Source organism: Toxorhynchites rutilus, chromosome 3, assembly GCF_029784135.1.
Source record: "Toxorhynchites rutilus septentrionalis strain SRP chromosome 3, ASM2978413v1, whole genome shotgun sequence".
In the NCBI taxonomy this organism is placed as follows: domain Eukaryota; kingdom Metazoa; phylum Arthropoda; class Insecta; order Diptera; family Culicidae; genus Toxorhynchites; species Toxorhynchites rutilus.
In genome coordinates, this window is record NC_073746.1 from 76346594 (window position 1) to 76367541 (window position 20948).

Here is a 20948-nt window from a genome sequence, read left to right on the forward strand (position 1 = left end):
GCCGTTCATTTTTTTTTGTATTTGACATGAAAGTTTTGCTTACATTTAGTTTTTTTTTCCACATCTCTAACGGATATGTTCTGATTTCTCTTAAAAGCATGAGTTACGCGCTTGTCCTCTACACTACACCCATACCTCGCTATACGGCCGCTCTTTATACGGCTTTTCGTTGAACAAGATTGGAACCGATCCGATAGAGTTTGTATGAATTTTTATTGGAATAATTGATTCGTTATACGGCTTTTTTCTTAGCGACCCAGGAACGTATCTAGGCCGTAAAGCGAGGTATGGGTGTATACGTAAATCCATTTTGGTCATTTATTTCCTTCCGGTCGTTGTACTGATTTAAAACACGACTTGCTGTAGACTGTACCATTCCCAGTTTCCTGCTGATGGCACGATGAGCGAAATCCTGATTTTCTAGTTACGTGTGCTGCTGCTGTTTGTCCGGCCCTCTTTTTGTACACTAGGGTGGCAATGGATGTGCATTTGCATTATTGAATTTCAAAAAACCACCATGTACAATTTGTTTATTGGCCCAAAAAAAAAATGAGCTGTGCAAAGTTTTAGCTCAATCGAATATGATTTAGGGGTGCCGCATGGTCATGTGGTCATGTCAAATTTCAAAAAGCCGACCATGTACATTTTGTTTATTGGCCCAAAACAAAAAGACCTGTGCAAAATTTCAGCTCAATCGGACATGATTTAGAGGTGCCTCAAAGCTCTTAAAGTTTTGATTTATTTATCTTCGAAAATCTTCCATGGGGGGAGTGAAGGAAATTTAGAAAATCGATTTTTTTTTTGAAAGTTTATGCATCGTTTTATGCAATTTTAAGACATTTGACATCAAAAAATTAATATGATTTTTCGGTTCTATTATATTATTAAAAAAAGTTAAAGTTAAAAAAAATTTAAAATGATTGTGTAGATCCGGGGTTCTCAAACTATTTTGGACAAGCGACCCCTTTTTCAGAATTTAGTGATACCTCATTTTTTTAAAATTTCTTATCTATAGTTTTTTTCTTACTGAATAACTACTAATTTAAAAACATTGCAGTCAGTTAAATGAGTAAACTTGACATTATTTTCTCACAGAAGCGATCTGGCGTAGCAGTAACGTCCGTACCTTTCACGGAAAAGGTCACGAGTTCTATTCACACTCCCGACATTCTTTAAAAAAATGCAAATATTGTGACCAACCAGCCAAAATGTTGAAAGTCACCATATAATACAGAAAAAAATTCTTATCATATTCAACAAAATAAATAGACATAAAATTTATTAAATATCAAGTGTAATTGATAATTATTAATACAAACAAACTATAAAAACATTCAAATCGCAATCCAATATATCCGCAACTTCCAAAATTTCAGAATACGATTCAATATCGATAAGTTGAAGCCTTAAATATCCGCGTTCGTTGATTATTGATTCCTTCGGTCTCGGGTTGTTTGTAATTACACTGAAGCCTTTTTAGACAAGCATGATGATGGAATACTAAGAAGAAATTTTTCAGCAATGTCCCACATTGTAGGATACTGTGTTTCAATGATGCGTTGTAACCAGGACTTATGACAACCTTGGTTGTACCACTGCTTGAGCTCTTCATCTGTGCTGAAGATAATCAACTTTTCTTGCTTTATCACCTTGGCTCATTCTATGGCTGTGATAGAGTACGAATTTATTTTATGTAGAAGTAACCGAGTAAAGATTTCGTCGTTTTTCTCATATAGCTGAGCAAATAATCGAGTATTCAATGAATTGCTTTGAAGCTTTTTGATATCACTTATAACATATAACAAGGACTGATGCGATCTAAGGCTCAGATTGCTACTAAATGCTGTCTGTGTATCACGTAGTGAATGACCAATACCTCATGCAGTTGTAACTTTGAGTGAGCTGTAAAATCACGATGACGACCAACCATAGTTGGTGCACCATCAGTCCAATTAACGCAGTTTTTTTACGCGGATTTTGCAATTAACGTGGTTTTTTTTACCCGCGTAAAAAAAGACCAGTATAATTTCACATCTCCGCCTCAGCTCACATTTTTCTCTTATGTTCCCACAGAGCATATTACGGTAATTAGTGCTTGTAACGGATCTTAGCGTTTATGAAGGAAATTAGTGCCGCACCTTATCACGATTCTTACGTGTATTTTAGATGTTAGGTAACGGGTAGCTCAGCGGACTGTACAACGGGGCGGGGTTTTTACGGGCAGCGATTCATGAATGGATTTCCCTGTCTACTTAGCTCTGGACAGTCCAACAGTGGTACTGCATGTGCGTCGGCAGAAGAGTGTACAAATCACAAGGGAATCTTCTAGCAACAGCAGATGTCCTCATTCGTGGGGAAACCCGAACTATAGCTACCAGTAACCAACGAAATTGCAGGAAAAAACTACGGGTTTTCATAAGCGAGTTGCACTCAACTTTTGAATTCCGTTCTACGTAAGGATAATCCCATTTGATATCTATCATTAGGTGACATGGTTTTTTTACGTGGATTTTCGAATTAACGCGGTTTTTTTACGCGGATTTCGCTCGTTCGTATCCCCCGCGTAAAAAAACCTGGGTGTATAATAAATTGAATAACATTTTTCCCTCTTCGCGTTCCAATCTCAAGCAGAGCCATGCAATTGCACTTCAATTGACACATTGTCACTCAATAATGAGCCTATCGTCTTTCAATTTGCTGTAAACTCGTGTAGACTGGAAAAGGTGCTACTCTCACTTCACGCTCAATAGAGAGAATATCATTTCACCTTCATACAGTCTCGTTTCGCTTCACGTCCATTCCTTTCATTCTTCACAGCGAAGCGAAATTATGAAATCATCAAATAAAAATGAAAGGTTTTCATATCGAATGAAAGTGTTTATTTCGAATGAAAAAATCGTTAGAACTCGAACCGTATTCACTGAAACTAATGAAAATGACGATGTGAAAGAATGTGCAGTATACTAGCAAGCGTAATCAGTTGTAGGCGCTGGTTGAAAGACTAATGTGCCTGTGAAACTGTGAAACTGTGAAACTGTGAAACTGTGAAACTAGTTGAAGTAGCACTAATATGCCTCTTACGATTCAACCACATGTGAAACTGAAAGCGACATAAAGCCCATTCAAATGATAATGAATAGGACACTTACAATCGCCAAGTGAAAGCACCTGCTTTCAAATTCAAAAAAATGACATAGAAAACGATAAAGGAAATTGAAGAATCGATGTTTCAGTATGCGTAGTGTATACGCAGTGTGTAGTATGTATATACAATCGGAATTGAAATTGACTGGAGTGCAAGGAAGAAGTAAAAACATCATTTTCATCTTTTAGTTTCGAAATTGTCAAGCCCTGATCTCAAGTTTCCTGAAATAATTAAAAAAAATATTTTGCCGTGTACATAGGTAATCAAGCATTTTGTAAATTCTTTTTCAATCACTTTATTCTAATTCACTTTAATTTAGCTATGTAAACACGTTGTTATCTCTTGAAATCAATTAGAAGATGAGTACGGAAATGAACTTGCAACCTAAGGACAAGCTTGCTATACAGTAAAATATCAGGAGCATGTTTGGACATAAATTTGATGACGACTTCCTCCGTGTTAAATCGCGTTCGGTTAAATCGGTTTTTGTGCGGTTTTTTTTGGCAAATTTTTTGTGCTATTTTCGATCGCATAACTGTCATCTAATTCCCATTGTAATGTTTTGCTTTGTTTGTTTTGAGGTGTCAGTAGGAGCTTATTGGAAGGAGCAAAGAGTTGATTTTATAACTTTCTACTAAATTGTTAGTCATTCTTATAACAGGGTGTTTCACGTAATACATCTTACGCAGCATCTTGAATATTTCAAATAAAAACTTGTGTTATTTTATAGGGGTCGATTTTCAGACCTCGTCGACCCCCAAAATCAATATTTGGTTATGTCGACCCCTGGGAGCCGGGAATTGACCCCAGGGAGTCGATATCGACCACTTTGAAAAACCCTGGTGTAGACGAACCTAGAGATTTTTTACCAATCTAATATAATCTCTTGAAATAATTTAGTAGATAAGTGTATCATCCAACGAATTTCAGAACGCAAATGAACTTACAATATAAGTGCTAGCTTGTTATACTGCCATTCTATGTCAAACCGGTATAGTGGTTCAGATTTTCGTGAAAAGTGGTAGTTTCGATCTTTATATTATACCTATATATATTTTTTATTTTTTAGGGTTAGGGTAACCATTTGTTTTTTAGGGTGGTCTAAATTTTTTTTTCTCATTTTTTCCAAAAATGACTTAAAAACGTCAAAAAAAATTTTGAACTACTGTACCGATTCAGATGACCGACATATCAAATTAAAGCCAATTGGCTGATGAAACGCTGGTTTGAAAAAATACTACAGTTGCAGAAAATTCGAATTTTGTTCTCGTTATTATTAATTGCATAAGAGAGGTGTCTTTTGACTTTTCGAAAAAGACCATCTAATTGGCTTTTATTTGATATGTCGATCATCTGGATCGGTTCAGTAGTTCAAAAGTTATGAATTCAACCCCTTCACGTATATCGTCGAACCACACTCGTGGTGATTAGACTGTGCTACAACGTACAACATCGAACCTCACTCGTGGTGTATCAATGTGAAATGATCACATAACTTGCGTATGACATTCGCTCAGCAAAGCAGCGAAACGACTCGATGTGCTCGTGTTTGGGCCGTGCTGTTGGAAAATCAATCGTACGGCAAGGGGTTAAAAAAGTCATTTTTGGAAAAAATTAAAATATTCTCGGTGATTTTTCGTTTTTCAAAAAAGTTCAAATTAAATAGCATAAATAAATGTCTAAATAACTCATAAATGTCTGCATAACTCGAGAACTTATCAAGCATAACTGTGGAGGTTTAAGGGTGCAATAAATGTTTTTACGGTGGTTAGACACTTATCCCCCTCTCTATGGGGGGCTACCATAAAAATGAAGCATAAATGTCTGCATAACTCGAGAACTTATAAACAGAACCAAATTTGGCATATGGAGGTTCCAGGAGACAAAAAACGTTTCTTAAGTGGTTTCACATTCCTCCCCTTCTACAAGGGTTGCGCTGAATAACTCCAGAACTAATCAAGTAAATGGAATCAAAGTTGGCATATACAGGTTTTAGGGATCGATAAACGTTTCTATGGTGGTTCGACACTCTTCCTCTCTCTCTAAGGGGAGGCTGCCATACAAATGAAACACAAATTTCTGCATAACTCGAGAATTAATAAAGCAAATTGAGCCAAATTTGGGATGTGAGGGTTTTTTGGTACGAGAAATGTTTCTATGACGGTATGACACCCCTCCTTCTCTGGAATGTAGAGGGGGTTTCATAAAAATAGTACATATATTTCAACAAACATGACAAAATTTTCGGAAAACTCTGAAGGAAAATGGGAAAATTCGAAAAATTCAATTCGCATGTGTTCTACAATTACATATTGACGAGCGTTGTTAGTCCATTCGATGTTTGCGGTAACGAAATTGATCTTCGTTCAAAAGTGGAAATGGGTTTTAATGTTATAAAACTCACTCCTATATCTTCTTCTATCTATATAAATAAAAATGGATCGCCGAATGTGTTGATAAGATAAAAACTCGAAAAAGGAATTGTCCGATTTAGATCTGTCTTCATTGTATCATATTTTTTGTATCAAACATTTATTCCATGTAACGGAGAAACATGTTATTTGCAAGTGGATGAAAAATCTTGCACGAGAATTGTGTCTGCAAATAATTTGATATTATAATGTCGAGTTTTGGTGGAAGTACTGGAATTTTATAGTAAAAAGTAATTTTAAACGGTAGATTAGAAGATAAATCAATGATCAATCCGGCGATTGGACCCATGAACGTGCGCTTAGTAAGAAAACTTGGATGTGATAACGAAAAATAAATTTTGTGCGGGACGAAGTTTGCCGTGTCAGCTAGTAATATATGAAACAAGGTTTTTCCCACTTACGTATAACATATCATAAGAACGGCTGATCAGATTAGAGATGAATAGAAAATTTCGAAAACAAAATTGCTATGGGTTTTGTTTTTATGTTTGATGGCCCTTTCAATTTATATTTATTTTTATAAATAAAATAGTTTTATAAATAAAAAAGTTGAGTTCAATTGAATTCGAAAAGTGTTCCATGAAATCACAAATGCTATTAAAATGGCGTTGCTTATTATCTATCGAATGTATGTTCAGAAGAATCATTTCAGGAAACGTGAATGTTCGAAATAATTTAAAACGAAACAAAATTATGGGCGAGACAAAATTTGCCGGGTCAGCTAGTTTTCTTTAAAAACACAGATTCCCGGCTATGTTTCACAGAATGTATATTGAGTGGAAAGCTCCAGAATACGCGTGGCCGCTTTGCAAATCGGAGGATTTTTTACGAAAAAAAAACCGGTCAGAATTGGAAGCGAATCCGAACCCCCGTCAAGAAAGTTTGACGCTAACCACTCGGTCACGGGAGCACACGTCAACTTTTCAAAAATTTGTGAACAAAGACCATGGTTAAATATTTGAATTTTACATTTGTTTCAACTAGAGGAGCATTGGTATCATCCCGCGAACTTTTCAGCCAACCTGATATATTTCCATCTTATATCATCAGACTGACTACTCTGAAAACCTATCATCATCATGCCCTATAGTGTTGATCATATTTCCAGGTCCGAGACGGGTATGTGCACTACGGAGCCACGGTCAAGCTGGTCTGTTCCGTGACGGGGATGGCCCTGCCACGGCTAGTCATACGCAAGGTGGACAAACAGATGGCACTGCTCGAGGCGGACGATCCAGTGTCACAGCTCCACAAATGTGCATTCCACATGAAAGACACCGAACGGATGTACCTCTGTCTGTCCCAGGAGAAAATCATCCAATTCCAGGCGACACCCTGCCCGAAGGAACCAAACAAGGAGATGATCAACGATGGCGCCTGTTGGACGATCATCTCCACCGATAAGGCTGAGTACCAATTCTACGAGGGTATGGGGCCGGTGAGGACGCCGGTCACACCAGTGCCAATAGTCAATTCGCTGCACCTCAACGGAGGCGCCGATGTGGCGATGCTGGAAATTACGGGTGACAACTTTACGCCATCGTTGCAGGCGTGGTTTGGAGACGTCGAAGCGGAAACAATGTATCGGTGCGCAGAATCGCTGCTCTGCGTCGTACCGGACATCTCACAGTTTCGCGGGGAGTGGTCATGGGTAAGTGTTCTTTGCTAAAATAATTTAATCATTGATTGATTGATTGACTGAGAACTGTTTTATTCGAGGTCCTAATTTTGGTAACACTACAATTTGTCTTCATTTATTTCGTTTTGGCTGGACTCTTGCTTCTAGAGGACTTCTTGCTTTTCTTCTTCCCACCAACTGCAGGTCCACCACTGCTCTGATTTCCATCATCCTCCTCGGTGGATTTAGATTTCGTTTTCGACTTCCGGCGAACCAATCGACGGCTTTTCTTCGAACTACCACTACCGCTGTCGATGCTCTTCTGGTTGAGCTCGCTCAGCACCTTCGTTGTTGCGATTTGTTGCTGTGAATTAGTCTTTTGAATGGGAGCTTTCGGCATAACACGAGTATACAGATCGTAGTTGAAATCCAAGCACACCTTTCCATTGCAAAACTCTTCCATGCACTCGCTGCAGCTGTAAATGCGTGACTCGATGATGCCGGATTTATTCTTCACCTTTCGCACCGACGAAGAGAGCTGATTCTCACGCTTATCACGTTGCTCAGTTTTGATTTGCAACTTGCCCAGTTCAACCAGCCTGGGATCCAGCAAGACGTGCACGTTTGCAATTATGATAAACAGATGGATAACATATTATTAGGAGACAGTATGTTGATACAGTACGACAATGAAATTTTATAATAACTGTAACTTACTTGCTAAAATATTCTTCCTCGATTTTGGTTTTCGGCCGTTGGGGCGTTAGCATTTTCCAATCGATCGAAACACTGCACAGCTCCAGAATAACCAAATTTCTCATCTCCACCGGAATCGGATCCATGTACGTGTACAACTTGTCCCTCTCGCCTCCGTTCTTAATCAACATCTTTACCTCCTTCTTGGGCATTTTGTAGCTAGAGTCCTTGTCCTTGAAGCGGATTTCCTCTGGCCGCACTTTGATTGGGCGCATCTTATAATCCGGCACCTTCTCGAACATTTTTTTGAATTCCTCCCTAGTGGTGGCCGTTGACAGGGAGAGGTCAAGTATTGGAACCACTTCTTTCTTCTTACCGAAAATATCGTCCATTGTGTTCTGGGTTGCTCACCGGAGAATGATAAAGCATAAGCAAATACTACGATGCGTGGAATGTTCTGTTGTTGTTGTAAAAAATGGATTTTCCAGCAGCTATCCTGGAGTGAATTTTCTTTTCGCATATTTACCCGACAGTGAGAAGAACAAACAAACACAATCACAATCGACAGCGTGGCCTCAGGGAAATTGAATATTCATAAGCGAAACCGATGCAGGTAGCTAGTGTTCCTGCTATTACTGCAGTGGAGACGACACGCGGATTTCTGATACTAAACCTTCTTCTCCTCCGAGAAAATTCGTTCTCTTATTAACATAGGTGCCATTGTGTGTTGTTGATGCGCTAAACCGCTACCGCTATTCTGATTTTATCGATTTAATAATGGGAAAACCTGTTGCTATAGTGAGTGTGTGTAGTTCTCAAAACAGAGAGGTGTGCTACCAATAAAGGGTGGTGGGAGTTCGGCCGGTATGACCAGGTGGCTCGGTTCCTTTAGCTTTTCCTCGCAACTTCGCTGTAAGCTTCATAGTGATGGGGAAACACTAGTGCTTTAATTGTAAAGTAATTGATATTTTGTGTTGACATTAGGATAATCGAGTATTGTTACGGATTAAAGTGGGTGTTGTATTTGTTTAGGTGATTGACGTTTGGCGGTCGGTAATGTTGAACATCTTGGGGTCATTCGAGTGATCAGACGCAATGGCTGCAACGCTGAAACCAATTGGTTTAAAAAAATCGAGCCTGCGGTATAATTACAAAACATCTTCCGTTGTGACTACAGCCGCGACTGAATATAGGAAAAGGTTTTGAGGGTGTGTTTTTATGGATTACTAGCAAATCCGGCGAAATTTTTCCTGCCCAAAATTGATTTTCTGATATGAATACTTTCAAACATTTACGTTTTCCTACTACGCGATCGTTCGTGGGTTCAATCGCAGAACTTTTCATTGCTTACCCTTTGACTCGTTTTTGTTTTTTCACTTGATTATAATATAAAACTATTTTCAGACACAATTCTCGTTCAAGATCCTTCAATAATTTGCAAATAACATGTTTCTTCGTTACATGGAATACATGTTTGATACAGGAAAAAAAAACAAAATAAAGAAAGCTCAAATCGGACAACTCCTTCCTCAAGTTTTGCGCTTATTAACACATTCGGCAATCAATTTTTATTTATATAGGTAGAATATATATTTTATCACCTGAAAATCCATTTCCACTTTCGAACAAAGATTAATTTCGTTAGCGCAAACATCAAATGGACTAACAACGTTGGTTCCCATATTTGGTTCCATTTGTTTGATTAGTTCTCGAGTTAATCAAACCCAACACCTCCCCCAACACATGTTAAGATGTTAAGAAGAGCTTCAATTGTATCTTGGGAAGCTCATTTTTCAAAAAACATGAATGCAGTTACTTACAGTTCAATATACTGTTTTTCGGAATAATCGACCAAATACTTTTCAAATATGTGTTTTCCAATGTGTTTTACTGTTGATATAACCATTAGCGAATTGAATTTTGAAATTAAACCACTCAAAATGCTTACTAACGAAGCCGTAAAAATTACATTCACGCACGGAATCATACATGATTTTCACTTTTTGTTTCCCTTTTCCACTTTTGATCAGTATTCATTGTTATTGTCATATTGAAACCATCAATGTTATAGTATAACTTGTAGAATGGGTTCTCATTACCAAAACTTTGAATTTCATAATGTCACTATACAAATCAACGTGTCCATATTACCCCCACCGTCCGTCTTACCCGCACCTCCCCTACACTCATTCCATCCTATACCGATATAGTTCTCAGATTTTTGTTTAAATTGGTAGTTTCATTCCTTATCGTAAAGTATTAGACTCGTATTTTTTTAAAATTTTATTCATAAGAGTGCCTATAGGGTGGTCCGAAAAATATTTTTTTCCCTTTTTTCCGCTCTGCAAATACACGCAAGTAGGGGAGGGGGATTTTTGTTTCCATCGAAGTATGTTCCCTAATACAGCAATCAAAACCAAGGTACCTGAGGAAATTGGCATTGCAAATACATACAAGTTTGAGGGATTTTCGTTCCCATCGAAATGTTTTCCCTAACATAGCCGTCAAAACCAAGGTGCCTTACATTACATGGCGTTTGTTAAAAGAATTCAAAAATTATTTCATTAAATCAATTTTAATCTTTGTATTTGTAAATGATTACAAAACCAACGGTAGTCCAACGTCTACCTTGCGGTTATATCATAGATATAACCCACCCTTTTTTTGCTTGAGCAGTGGTCTTAATGTTTTGTTCGACACTGTATATTGGAATCCCTGTCAAAGTTTTCCTGGATGGACACTAAAACTAGCCTCCATGAAAAAAAGCACTTCGGTCTATACTTTTTTAATGTTCACTGTTTGATGAGTTTATCATTTATCTATTTCGAAGTGATTTTCGGAGATACATTGTCGACATTCATTTAAGATTGGCAGTAAAGAAAGCAGTTTGCAATTGTTTTCACGAATCGATTTTGTAAGCGGTGTGGGGATCGATTCACTGATTAAATCGAAGCCAAAGAATTAATCTTTGAAAAATCGAAAGCCGTTTTTCCAATTTATCTACTTATTCTATATGGCGGTTCGCACACCGGAGCAATAAGCAACTAGCAAACTGCAATACGCAATATGCAACAGGCAACATTTTTTGTTGTGCTTCGCATACTAAAGCAATGAAAACGCCTGATATTATGCAAACAATTTGCTTTGAACTTGCCAAATCATGGTCGTTGTTCTTCAACCGACACGTCGTGTTTCTAACGATATGTGTTGCTCTACATAGGCGATTGCGATATCCGATTGCGTCGGTGTACGAGATCAACAAAACATGCTTATTGCATGTTGACATTTGCTTATTGCTCCGGTGTGCGAGCCGCATATAAATGTCGTTTTTTCTTAAAAAAGAAATAAACATTTCACATTTCTATTCAAACATCAAAGGCATTTTATTTTGATTCACAGCATGAAGGTCACAAACAAAACTTGAAAGCCCAGAGAAATTGTATTTTTCAGGGAATTTATCTTGTACCGTCATGTAATCATTTAATAAAATAAATTAATTGAAAATTATTATTCAACAACTGATATTCGCCCAGAACTCTGCTGACGATAATTCCATAAAATCAAATCGTTCCATACGTCTAACATTTAGTCAAAATCTTAGTAGTATTCCCAGTTCTAGAAAAGAACGCTCCAGCTGGACCTAATGTCATCATCCAATTTCGTCGCAATTTTCACTGTCGCCTAGTGAATGCCATGTTGTGAATATAATACTTTACGAGCACTAATTTGACAACTTTGAAAAGGATTCAATGGGCCTGATCACGAACGTTACTTCAAGGTGAAAACGAAATGAATTGTATGCAATTTGTATGCACTTCATTCCGTTTTCACCGTGAAGTGACCTTCGTGATCAGGCCCAATGTTTATGTAATTTGTTAGGTGATTCTCGATGAGATTAAAGTCAATGTTCATAGAAAAACAAATTTATATAAAATTTTCATAGATCAAAAGATCAATAGATCAAAAGAAAGATTGAAACGAAGAGACCGATTTTCGCGATTTTTTGAAGTACAAAGAATCGGAAATCGGAGAGGAAAAGATCGATCTTCTAAATATTGATCCAAGTTCGCCCAATCCTAGTTGGTAAGCGCAAAATTCGATAAAGAAATGGTCCGAACATCGAAAAATTTTCGGAAAACTCTGAAGAAAGGCAGGAAAATTCGGAAAATTCGGAAACTTTAATCCCGATATGTTCTACAATTACATCATGATAAGCGTTGTTAGTCCGTTTTATGTTTGCGGTAACGAAATTGATCTTTGTTCGAAACCGAAAATGGGTTTTCAGGCGAAATAACGCATCCAGATGTTTTGGTAGCCGCAAAACCCGATGAAGGAATGGTCCGATTTGAACTGTCTTTATTTTGTAATATTCTCTGTTTCAAACATGTATTCCATGCAACGGACAACATGTTATTTACAGATGAATACTAGCAAATTTATAGCAAAAAGGAAATTTTAAAGGGTCAAATGGTAATCTATCAATGAAGAGTTCTACGATTGGACCCACGAACGTTCGCTTAGCAACAAAACGTGGATGTTTGAAAGTTTTCATATCAATAGATCAATTTTGGACGGGACGAAGTTCGCTAGTTGTGAATAAAATAATTATCAAATATAGTTTTTGTTCAATACTTTTTGCAATCCATGCCTTTACCCTAGAATACCCTCTTAACCGAGTCACTGAAATATATCTAAAATCATCGTTTATGAGCACCTTATAAAGCTTACAAATCTGATGTGCGGGTTCTGCACAATTTCATCGAAAAATGGATTGCATTTGCATCCGCCACTCGCTTCATAAACGTAACGAAAATGTCGTTGCGAATTGCAATTGATGGAACTGGGAATGGATTTAACAATGTTGAGTGGTTAAAAAACATGAGGTAGGCGAAATAAATCACCAATAGATAACTCCGAAGCAGGTCTTAACCCGAAGAAAGTCATACTCTGTGTTTTTTGGGATTGGAAAGGATTTATGTATTATGAGCTTCTACCAAGCAACCAGTCGATTAATTCTCGCAAGTACTGCTCGCAACTGGACAAATTTAAGGCAGCTATTCAGGAAAAACTTTCAGAATTAGTCAATGTGATTGGCGTCGTGTTCCATCAGGATAACACTGAATTTCATGTCTCTTTAACAATACGACAAATCATTTTGAAGTATGACTGAGAGGTGTTAGCCCACTAGCTAAACTAATCGGATAATTCAGATTATTACAGTTCCAGGTCCCTGCTAAATTGTGTCAAGGGCAAGAACATTGACTCCATGGACAGCATAACATGTTATTGGAGTATATAATTTTAAGCTGCGTGAAAAATAGATTGATGAGATTGGATAAATGTATGTCTCCCTAAAAAAATTATGTCTTCGTTTTCCCAAAAATCGGCACGATCTTTCCGGACAACCCGATGTGAGCTAACCTGATTTTTATTGCCATTCTTCCTGATTTTTGAAAATTAGCTTTTTATTAGGTTTTTAGCAACCCTAATCATGATCATGAGGAAGTATTGAACCTGCTAACTATCGAGGAAGAAAGAGCCACTCAACATTCAACTCGGTTGAAAGCACTGCGTTCTGGAACACTTGTAGCAACGAATATTGCATCAAGACTCAATAGATTGAAATGATAAATCGAAAATATCTATGATCTTTTTAAAGCGAGGGTTCTCATATGGTCCTCCACCACATTAATTTACGGGCTTGTTACTGGCTTGATTATGCCGAGTAATCCGAATAATTCCGAATCCAGACAGGTCGCACACCATTTTAAAATCGAGCCCATGAGCCAATGCGTTCGAAGAACAGTGCCTTCCTGAACGAACTCCAACGTATGTTGGACCACTGTACCCAACTGCTTCAGCATGACCATGACCATTATCTTGCATCCTTCGATAACAGATGGAATAAGCTTATGTTTAGCAACCATGACAAAGTCATGATCCGGTAGATCAGATTCTCAAAGTGGTCGATATCGATCCTGAAAAGGAATCTCTTGTCCGAAATATTTAAAGAATCCCTGCGGTAGATTAATGCGATATTCGAGATGCATTAATCGGTACCTGCTTACTGCCTGCTGTGAAGTACATTAATACACGATTGTGTCACATTTACCCGAAACCCACTCACCCGAAAGACATATACTAGAAAGACACTCACCCGAATTCCACTAACCCGAATGAGACAGCTACCCGGATGTAACATCTACCCGAACTGACACTTACCCGAATGCGACACTTACCCGAATGCGACACTTACCCGATCGAGTTAGGAAGTATTTGTTTATTTATTTTTGATCAGTGTTATATAAAGATCATATTTGTATCGTACGTTCTTTCCCATTCAAAAAGTATTTTTCGTGGGTAGTGCAATTTGAGAAATAGTGGCGTTGAATAGAATCTTTTTCAAAATAAAGAAAAGTGAAATAGTGCAGTTTTATAACGTATTACGAAGTTCATTCATTCATATGGATGACGCAGCCCGTTTACTTAACACGTTGAGTGCCACGCGGTTTTATAACGACTTTCCTGACAGGCCACGCGCTGATATCGTAGTACAGCAATGCGAAGCGCAATACACCATGTTTTTTAAGCGTTTTTAAGAGGTTTTTTACGAGGTTTTTATTACGCGGATTTTCCAACTAGCGCGGCTTTTTTTACGCGGATTTTCCATTTAACGCGGCGGGTACCGCGTAAAAAAGACCAGAGCAATATTACATCGCTCACTCCGCTCACATTTCGTCTTCATGCTTCATCAGAGCATATGACGGTAATCAGTGCTTGCGACGGAACTTAGCGCTTATGACGGAAATTATTGCCGCACTCTATCACGATGCTTACGTAGATTTTAGGTGATCGGTTTTTTTACGCGCATTTTCCAATTAACACCGCATAAAAAAAACCTGGGTGTACTGGAAAATTAGAATTTACTCGATGGAAATTTTTGAACGTATTAGGGCCATCGTTTCTTATCGTAAGAAGGTATTTCTGCTCGAAAGCAGTGAAATTTCTGCGAAACCTACCTTTTCCATCATAGTTTATACTGTTAGTCACCGGTGACTGACGCGGCCTGAACGTGTTAAATGAAAGCTAACAATTTTGGATACGTATGACACGTACGGCAATTTTTATTATGAATTTTTATTTCACAATAAAATTTATTGTGAGATCAAAATACATCTTCTTCTTCTTCAATGGCACTAACGTTCCTAAAGGAACTTCGCCGTCTCAACGTAGTATTACTTGCGTCATTTTTATTAGTACTTAGTTGAGATTTCTATGCCAAGTAACACGCCTTGAATGCATTCTGAGTGGCAAGCTCTAGAATACGCGTGATCACAGTGCAAGTCGGAGGAAATTTCTTTGACGAAAAATTCCCCCGACCAGAACGGGAATCGAACTCGAACACCCGGCATGTTAGTTGTGACGCTAACCACTCGGCCAAGGGAGCACAGATCAAAATACATGACATGCATAATTAACCGGGCAAACGTAATGCACCAGGTAAACGTATGCCGTCCGACCAGACTAAAGGTACCTTTCCTATGTTTCAAACAAACCAGGCAATCTGTGGTTTGCTTGCGAGAGGCCGCCGCGTCCGACGGCGGGTCGGCGGCCGACTTGGATTGCGTCGTCTCGGCGGCTTGGTGCTTGGGCCACCTCGGTTCCTTATCCTCGTTAAATGGGGACTTCGCCCCCATTACATTGATTTCATAATAAATTTCATCACGAAATAATTCATGATCAAAACTGTGCTGCGGTGGTAAAATACGTAAGTACAATGTTTTTCTTATTTGTTCCTTTTCACATTTTCATTTAAATTTTTTATGGTAAAGTTACCTGCTTAATTTTCGGTACATTCCATACCCCATGCTCATTTCTGAATGATCTCTTGGCCTTAAAAGAGCAATATGAAATTCGGAATACGGAGCAATACGGTAAGGGAAGAAGACGGCATGTCAATTGTGACTACACTAATTTCTAAAAATTGCATGACTTCAACATCTTTATCGAATTTCCTCATTACAATTTCTCATTTTACTTCGTAACAGGAGATTCGACAAAACTCATAATATGATTTGTCGGAATTTTTCCTTCTTCATTCGGGTAATCATTCCATTCGGGTGAATGTTACATTCGGGTAAATGTTCATTCGGGTATATGTTGCATTCGTGTATTTGTTACATTCGGGTGAATGTCATTCTTGTATGTGTTACATTCGGGTAAACGTGTTTCGGGTGACACCGGGACACAACCTAATACACGTACTTTATCATCTTGGCTCAGGAAACACACCTTATTCGGTCCCAGAATCGAATGTAGCTCCTCAAGCATATAGGGGCGCGTGAATTTATCTAGGAATAAATTCACTTTTATTTTGTTACGTAACGTTTACGAAACATGTTGGAGAACAGAGATAAATAAATCTTCGGCTTGAAATACGTTATGCTGGGAATGTTCCTGAACATTTTTCCGGATACATACTTGCAGATGGAATCCAAAAGATTGCAGCACGATTCAAAAATACGTGTGATTCATACTAGTCAAAAACTCTATTTTAATTTGATCAAGCAACGCAATTCCCAGAATTGAGAAAACAAGATACTATTTGTGCGTGGTTCATGAAGCAATTGTTCTATCATGAAACGGGTTAAATCAACATCTAGAAACAAGACAACAGAAAATCATTCGGAACGCTATTCTTTTATAGTAATTATAATATTTGATATATATGATAGTAGTCGTAGTAGTATTTCCGCGTTTCCAAATATTGTAAATATTTTATGATATAAAGATTTCCTATCCACTTACAGGTCCGTCAGCCAACGCAAGTGCCTATTTCGCTGGTACGCAACGACGGTATCATCTACGCGACGGGACTGACGTTCACCTACACGCCAGAACCTGGTCCTCGTCAGCCATGTGCGGCCTCGGACGATGTTCTCCGGCGGAACAACAACGCAAATAGCAATAGCAGTAATAACAACAACAACAGTAGCAACAGTAACAGCAACATCAGCACAACGACGCCGGGCGGCGGAGTTGGTTCCGGTGGCTCATTGCCACCGATCTCGGACGTGGCCTGGAGCGCACATGCCGGTGGAATTCCGTAAGATAATCGCTTACTAATTTTTCGGAGGGTAACATATTTATTGTTTTTTTGTTCGTTGGTTCCACTCGGATGAGGAATTACCTAACTATACATATATTTGCTAATTTATATACAGTATTTTTTACGTAACGGGCAATCATACCGATTGAGAAACAGTGAGTAATCTCAACATTTTATTCCTACTACGAAAATCAAGCAAACGAAGAAAGAAAAACAGAACATAGGCCAATGAACACATTTCTATATATTGCGGGCAGGAAAAAGAACACGTTCAAGTATATTTTTCCTAAGATTTTTTTCTCTCCTATAGCAGAGAAAAATGTAGACTATCATTTCCTACTCTATTTTTAAGGAAAGCCGTATTTTGACAGATTTTTTGTAATAGAAACACTATTTTTAAGATGAGAGATTACGTGATCAATCACACAGACATTGAGAAAAAAGTGATATATGCAGGTTTTAAAGAATAAAAACAAAGTATTTAAAATTAAAACGTGAAAACAAAGTGACTATTACTTTTTTTTGTTGCGAAGGAAAAATCTGACAACGAAACGTTTTTTAGAGGGTAGCTAAGAATCACACCGTTTATCGTTCTGATAACTGTTCTTTTAAGAGATGAAGAAACACAGCAACAGACAAACAAACAAACAGAGAAAAAAGCCGAAGCATTTTAAACTGGGAATAAAATTGCCAAAGAAGTAGAAATCAATCTTTTATAAACCTACCGAAAGAATAATTCTGTTCCACGTTTCCACCATCGTCAGGTTGTGTTAATAGCGGCGAGATGTCATGTGTCAAGTGTATGTTAGTTCTCCATCGGAAGTTGTGCAGGGGGGTTTTTGTTAGTGTTTTGCGTGATCGTGAGCTGACAAACGAGATAGTTCTGAGTAGTGTCGTCTAAAGTTCAGACCATCAATCTACTTCAAGCATCTGCCCTTCGGCGTCAGCGAAGTGTGCACGGGAAGAAAACGATGTCTGTATAATGTGTGGTATCACAGGCGTTGTGTTGTCGATCAAGATTCGGAAGAGAGATGTTTAATTATGGGTGGAATTACATGCGGTGTTACTCAAGTGAGTTACTTGTTCGTAAATAATGGCAAAAGTGTGATAAAAAGTATTAATCATTACCAGGTTTTATCTGACGAAGAGACAATCGTCTCAAGTGGTATAGTATAAGGCAAGTATTCAAAATAACACTAAAGCTGACCAATTTCTGTTTCCACGATTTAATATAGGCACTGAATTTTCTCTCAATTATCAATGGAATTTTTCTCGAGCTACTTGGCGACTCTAGTGAACTACCATTTTTCACCGTGAACACGCAATGTCCGCACTGTTCGCAGATCATTTCGATCACCGGGGGGTCACGGGGGTCATATTGCTTCCTAAGTATTCTCACTCCGAGCAATCTTGCCTGCAGTGATTTTCTCATCATTGTAATGATGATTGCATTTCCCATTGTTTTCGCTGCCAATAACTACGCCACCCGACCCCATCAGTGTGCAAATTGCTTGTATACAACGCATCGTGCGCTCGTTTTCAACGTTTTGCCTGCATTCAAGTGGCTTTCGAATGCGTCGTCCCCGAGTAATAGCGCTGCGCTGATAGTACGAGAAAGGTTAGAAAAGTGCGAGAAGGTGATTCCGGTACAGTTGGTTCTGCAACAACATTAGGTTGATGAATGTGACTGCGTCCTTTCCGATAGGTTTGTCGATGTCATTTTTTATTCAAATGAACAACCTTCTCATTTATAGATTAGACTTATGATCCCAAAAGAATTTCGCCTTCTGAACGATGTATTTTCTCAAATTCCTATTACGGGTGCAGTAAAGCAATGAGGAAGTGCCGACGAGATCTTAAATCGACCCCTCCCCATTACAAATGTGACGCTAAATACTCGTCCATGAGACAATAAACGATCTAAGATGTCATATAATGTGTATAATCTGTCTTTTAATATAACGGGTGGCAACTAAAATTTTGGAATTTCTTTCTCAAGCTGTAGAAAAAAGATAAGCACACATAAAGAAGATCTGATTTATGGATAAACATTGTCCAGCGTTGAAAAAAGTGAACATTTGAAAACGGTCCGTTATTGACTTTTCGGCAAAACTTCCGATTCTACCAATCAACTGTTTGCAATTCGTGGCTCTCCAGCTATGTTTATACACCAAGGAGCTCAAAATTCAGAAAAATTTGCCGATTGGGCGACACAGAGACAGATTTGTTCGGTTGCGGTTTTTGGGTACAAATGGGATCGGAAAGGTATTTGGGAACGATTGTGTTTTTTTGGCGTAATGCAATGACGCTTTATCCGACCAAAATACGTATTGTCCATCTGCATTATTTTTTTTTTGAAACGGTGATTGGGTGACTGTTAGCCATATCTTAGGAATACAGTCATACTTCGATATGAGACAACCTTGATATAAAGAGACCTCGATATAACGATATTTTTTGAGATGTAAAAATAAACAATACAGAAATAGTTTCTGGAGTATAAATTATTTCTCATAAATGTTTCTAGTCAATTTTCAAACAAATGAGTACCGTAAAATGAGATAGCATTGGTAATTTTAATTTTGGATCTCAATTCTATTTTTTGATAAAAGGAGCTTGTGGAAAAGCAATGTACGGATTGTTTTGTATTACAGTCTACGACAATTTCCCTTATGAAATACGCATGCCTTTAACCTGATATGCTTGGGCGGTGTTTCCACTTGGTATTATTATGACATTTTTTGAGCTTTTAGCATAACTTTGAGTTATTTATTTGTCAAAAGTTATTTGACGTGACTCATATTTTCATTTGCCACTTCGTTGAAACAGTCCTAAAAGGTGTTTCGTGTATAAGCTTTGATTCAGTTTAGTCCATTTGTTTTATTTACAGGTCTTGAAGGCGATGATGCGCTGTTACTCTCGCAAGATTCGTCGCAAGATATTTTATGTTCTCCAATAAACAGAACTCCTAAATAGTCTGACTTGATCCTCGGGTCTAAAAAGGTTGCAATTAAATAATTCTGATCTTCTCCTAAGTAGTTGAATCCCTATCAGACAAAAACCCTGTTAAAAATTTCTTGCAGAAAACTCGAATCTCTATTGAAGGATATCCACGGAAACGAGAAATTTATTCATAGTTCATTATTTTCATGTAAAAATGTGTTTATTTCTTCTAAAATGTAATCCTTTATTCGCTTCATGCACAAATGCAGTGTCATCCAGTTTCGTATTCGTGAATAAAAAGCCGAATATCCGACTGCCGGATATCCGACTATCAGGCATTAAAGCTATCCGGTATCCGGCCAAACGTTTCATGAATGTTTCATGAATCCGTTTCATCACTAATTGATACCAACTTCACTTCAATTTTTTCAGACCTTTTCCTCTACTTAAAACTGATCATGTTTATCTACGAAAATTATTTTAAATGGGCATAAGAAAGGTTCATAAATACTGCTGGGTGATAGAATATTAGTTTTTGCGAGTTTTTGAGTAATCATGGACAATTTTGCATTAATAAAAGATTTTTTTTTGTTTCGATACAACGTAACGAGAAAAAAAAAGTCTTATATCGAGGTATAACTGTACCTCTTTTTTAACAAGGCTTACTACTCTCGTTTCCATAGTGAAGTGTATACGGTAAGGCCCATAATCTCTTTATAAATACACCCAGGTTTTTTTACGCGGGGGATACGTACCTCGTAAAAAAACCGCTTTCATTGGAAAATCCGCGTAAAAAAACGGCGTTAATTGGAAAATCCGCGTAACAAAAACCTCGTAATAAAACCTGGGAATAAAATGAACTGTATATTTAATTCATGCTCCTGCTATCAAATTTACGTTTTCAAGTTTTCTTTATCTCTCTACATTTGTTTAATAGCAGGAAAATACTAATTGTTTAAAATATATGACATTGGGTTGAATAATCAATACAAAAAACGGTACAAC

At 37.8% G+C, this 20948-nt stretch overlaps 2 protein-coding genes across 2 annotated transcripts in view; one reads left to right on the forward strand and one right to left on the reverse strand.

The window, feature by feature from the left end:
• The window catches only part of LOC129778574 (recombining binding protein suppressor of hairless), a 39079-nt gene extending 21382 nt beyond the window's left edge, over positions 1–17697 (forward strand). Inside the window, exons 4-5 of the mRNA XM_055785544.1 lie at positions 6686–7228; positions 16702–17697. Of these exons, the coding sequence (XP_055641519.1) occupies positions 6686–7228; positions 16702–17001 (843 nt within the window). The 3' untranslated portion in view covers positions 17002–17697. The remainder of the gene's footprint in view (positions 1–6685; positions 7229–16701) is intronic.
• Positions 7282–8629, reverse strand: LOC129778575 (uncharacterized). Its single transcript, XM_055785545.1, has 3 exons — positions 8418–8629; positions 7913–8348; positions 7282–7794 (listed from the first exon to the last, which is right to left on the reverse strand). Exons 2-3 carry the CDS (start codon positions 8281–8283, stop codon positions 7332–7334), a joined length of 834 nt encoding a protein of 277 aa, XP_055641520.1. The 5' UTR covers positions 8284–8348; positions 8418–8629; the 3' UTR covers positions 7282–7331.
• Positions 17698–20948: the final 3251 nt, after the last annotated feature.

Bases quoted from the DNA above. Each gene is read 5' to 3' on its own strand.
- LOC129778575 (XM_055785545.1), bottom strand. From the start codon at position 8,283: ATGGACGATATTTTCGGTAAGAAGAAAGAAGTGGTTCCAATACTTGAC. The intron at 7,795-7,912 runs GTAAGTTACAGT...GCTGGATCCCAG, and splicing joins GAGGAAGAATATTTTAGCAA to GCTGGTTGAACTGGGCAAGT.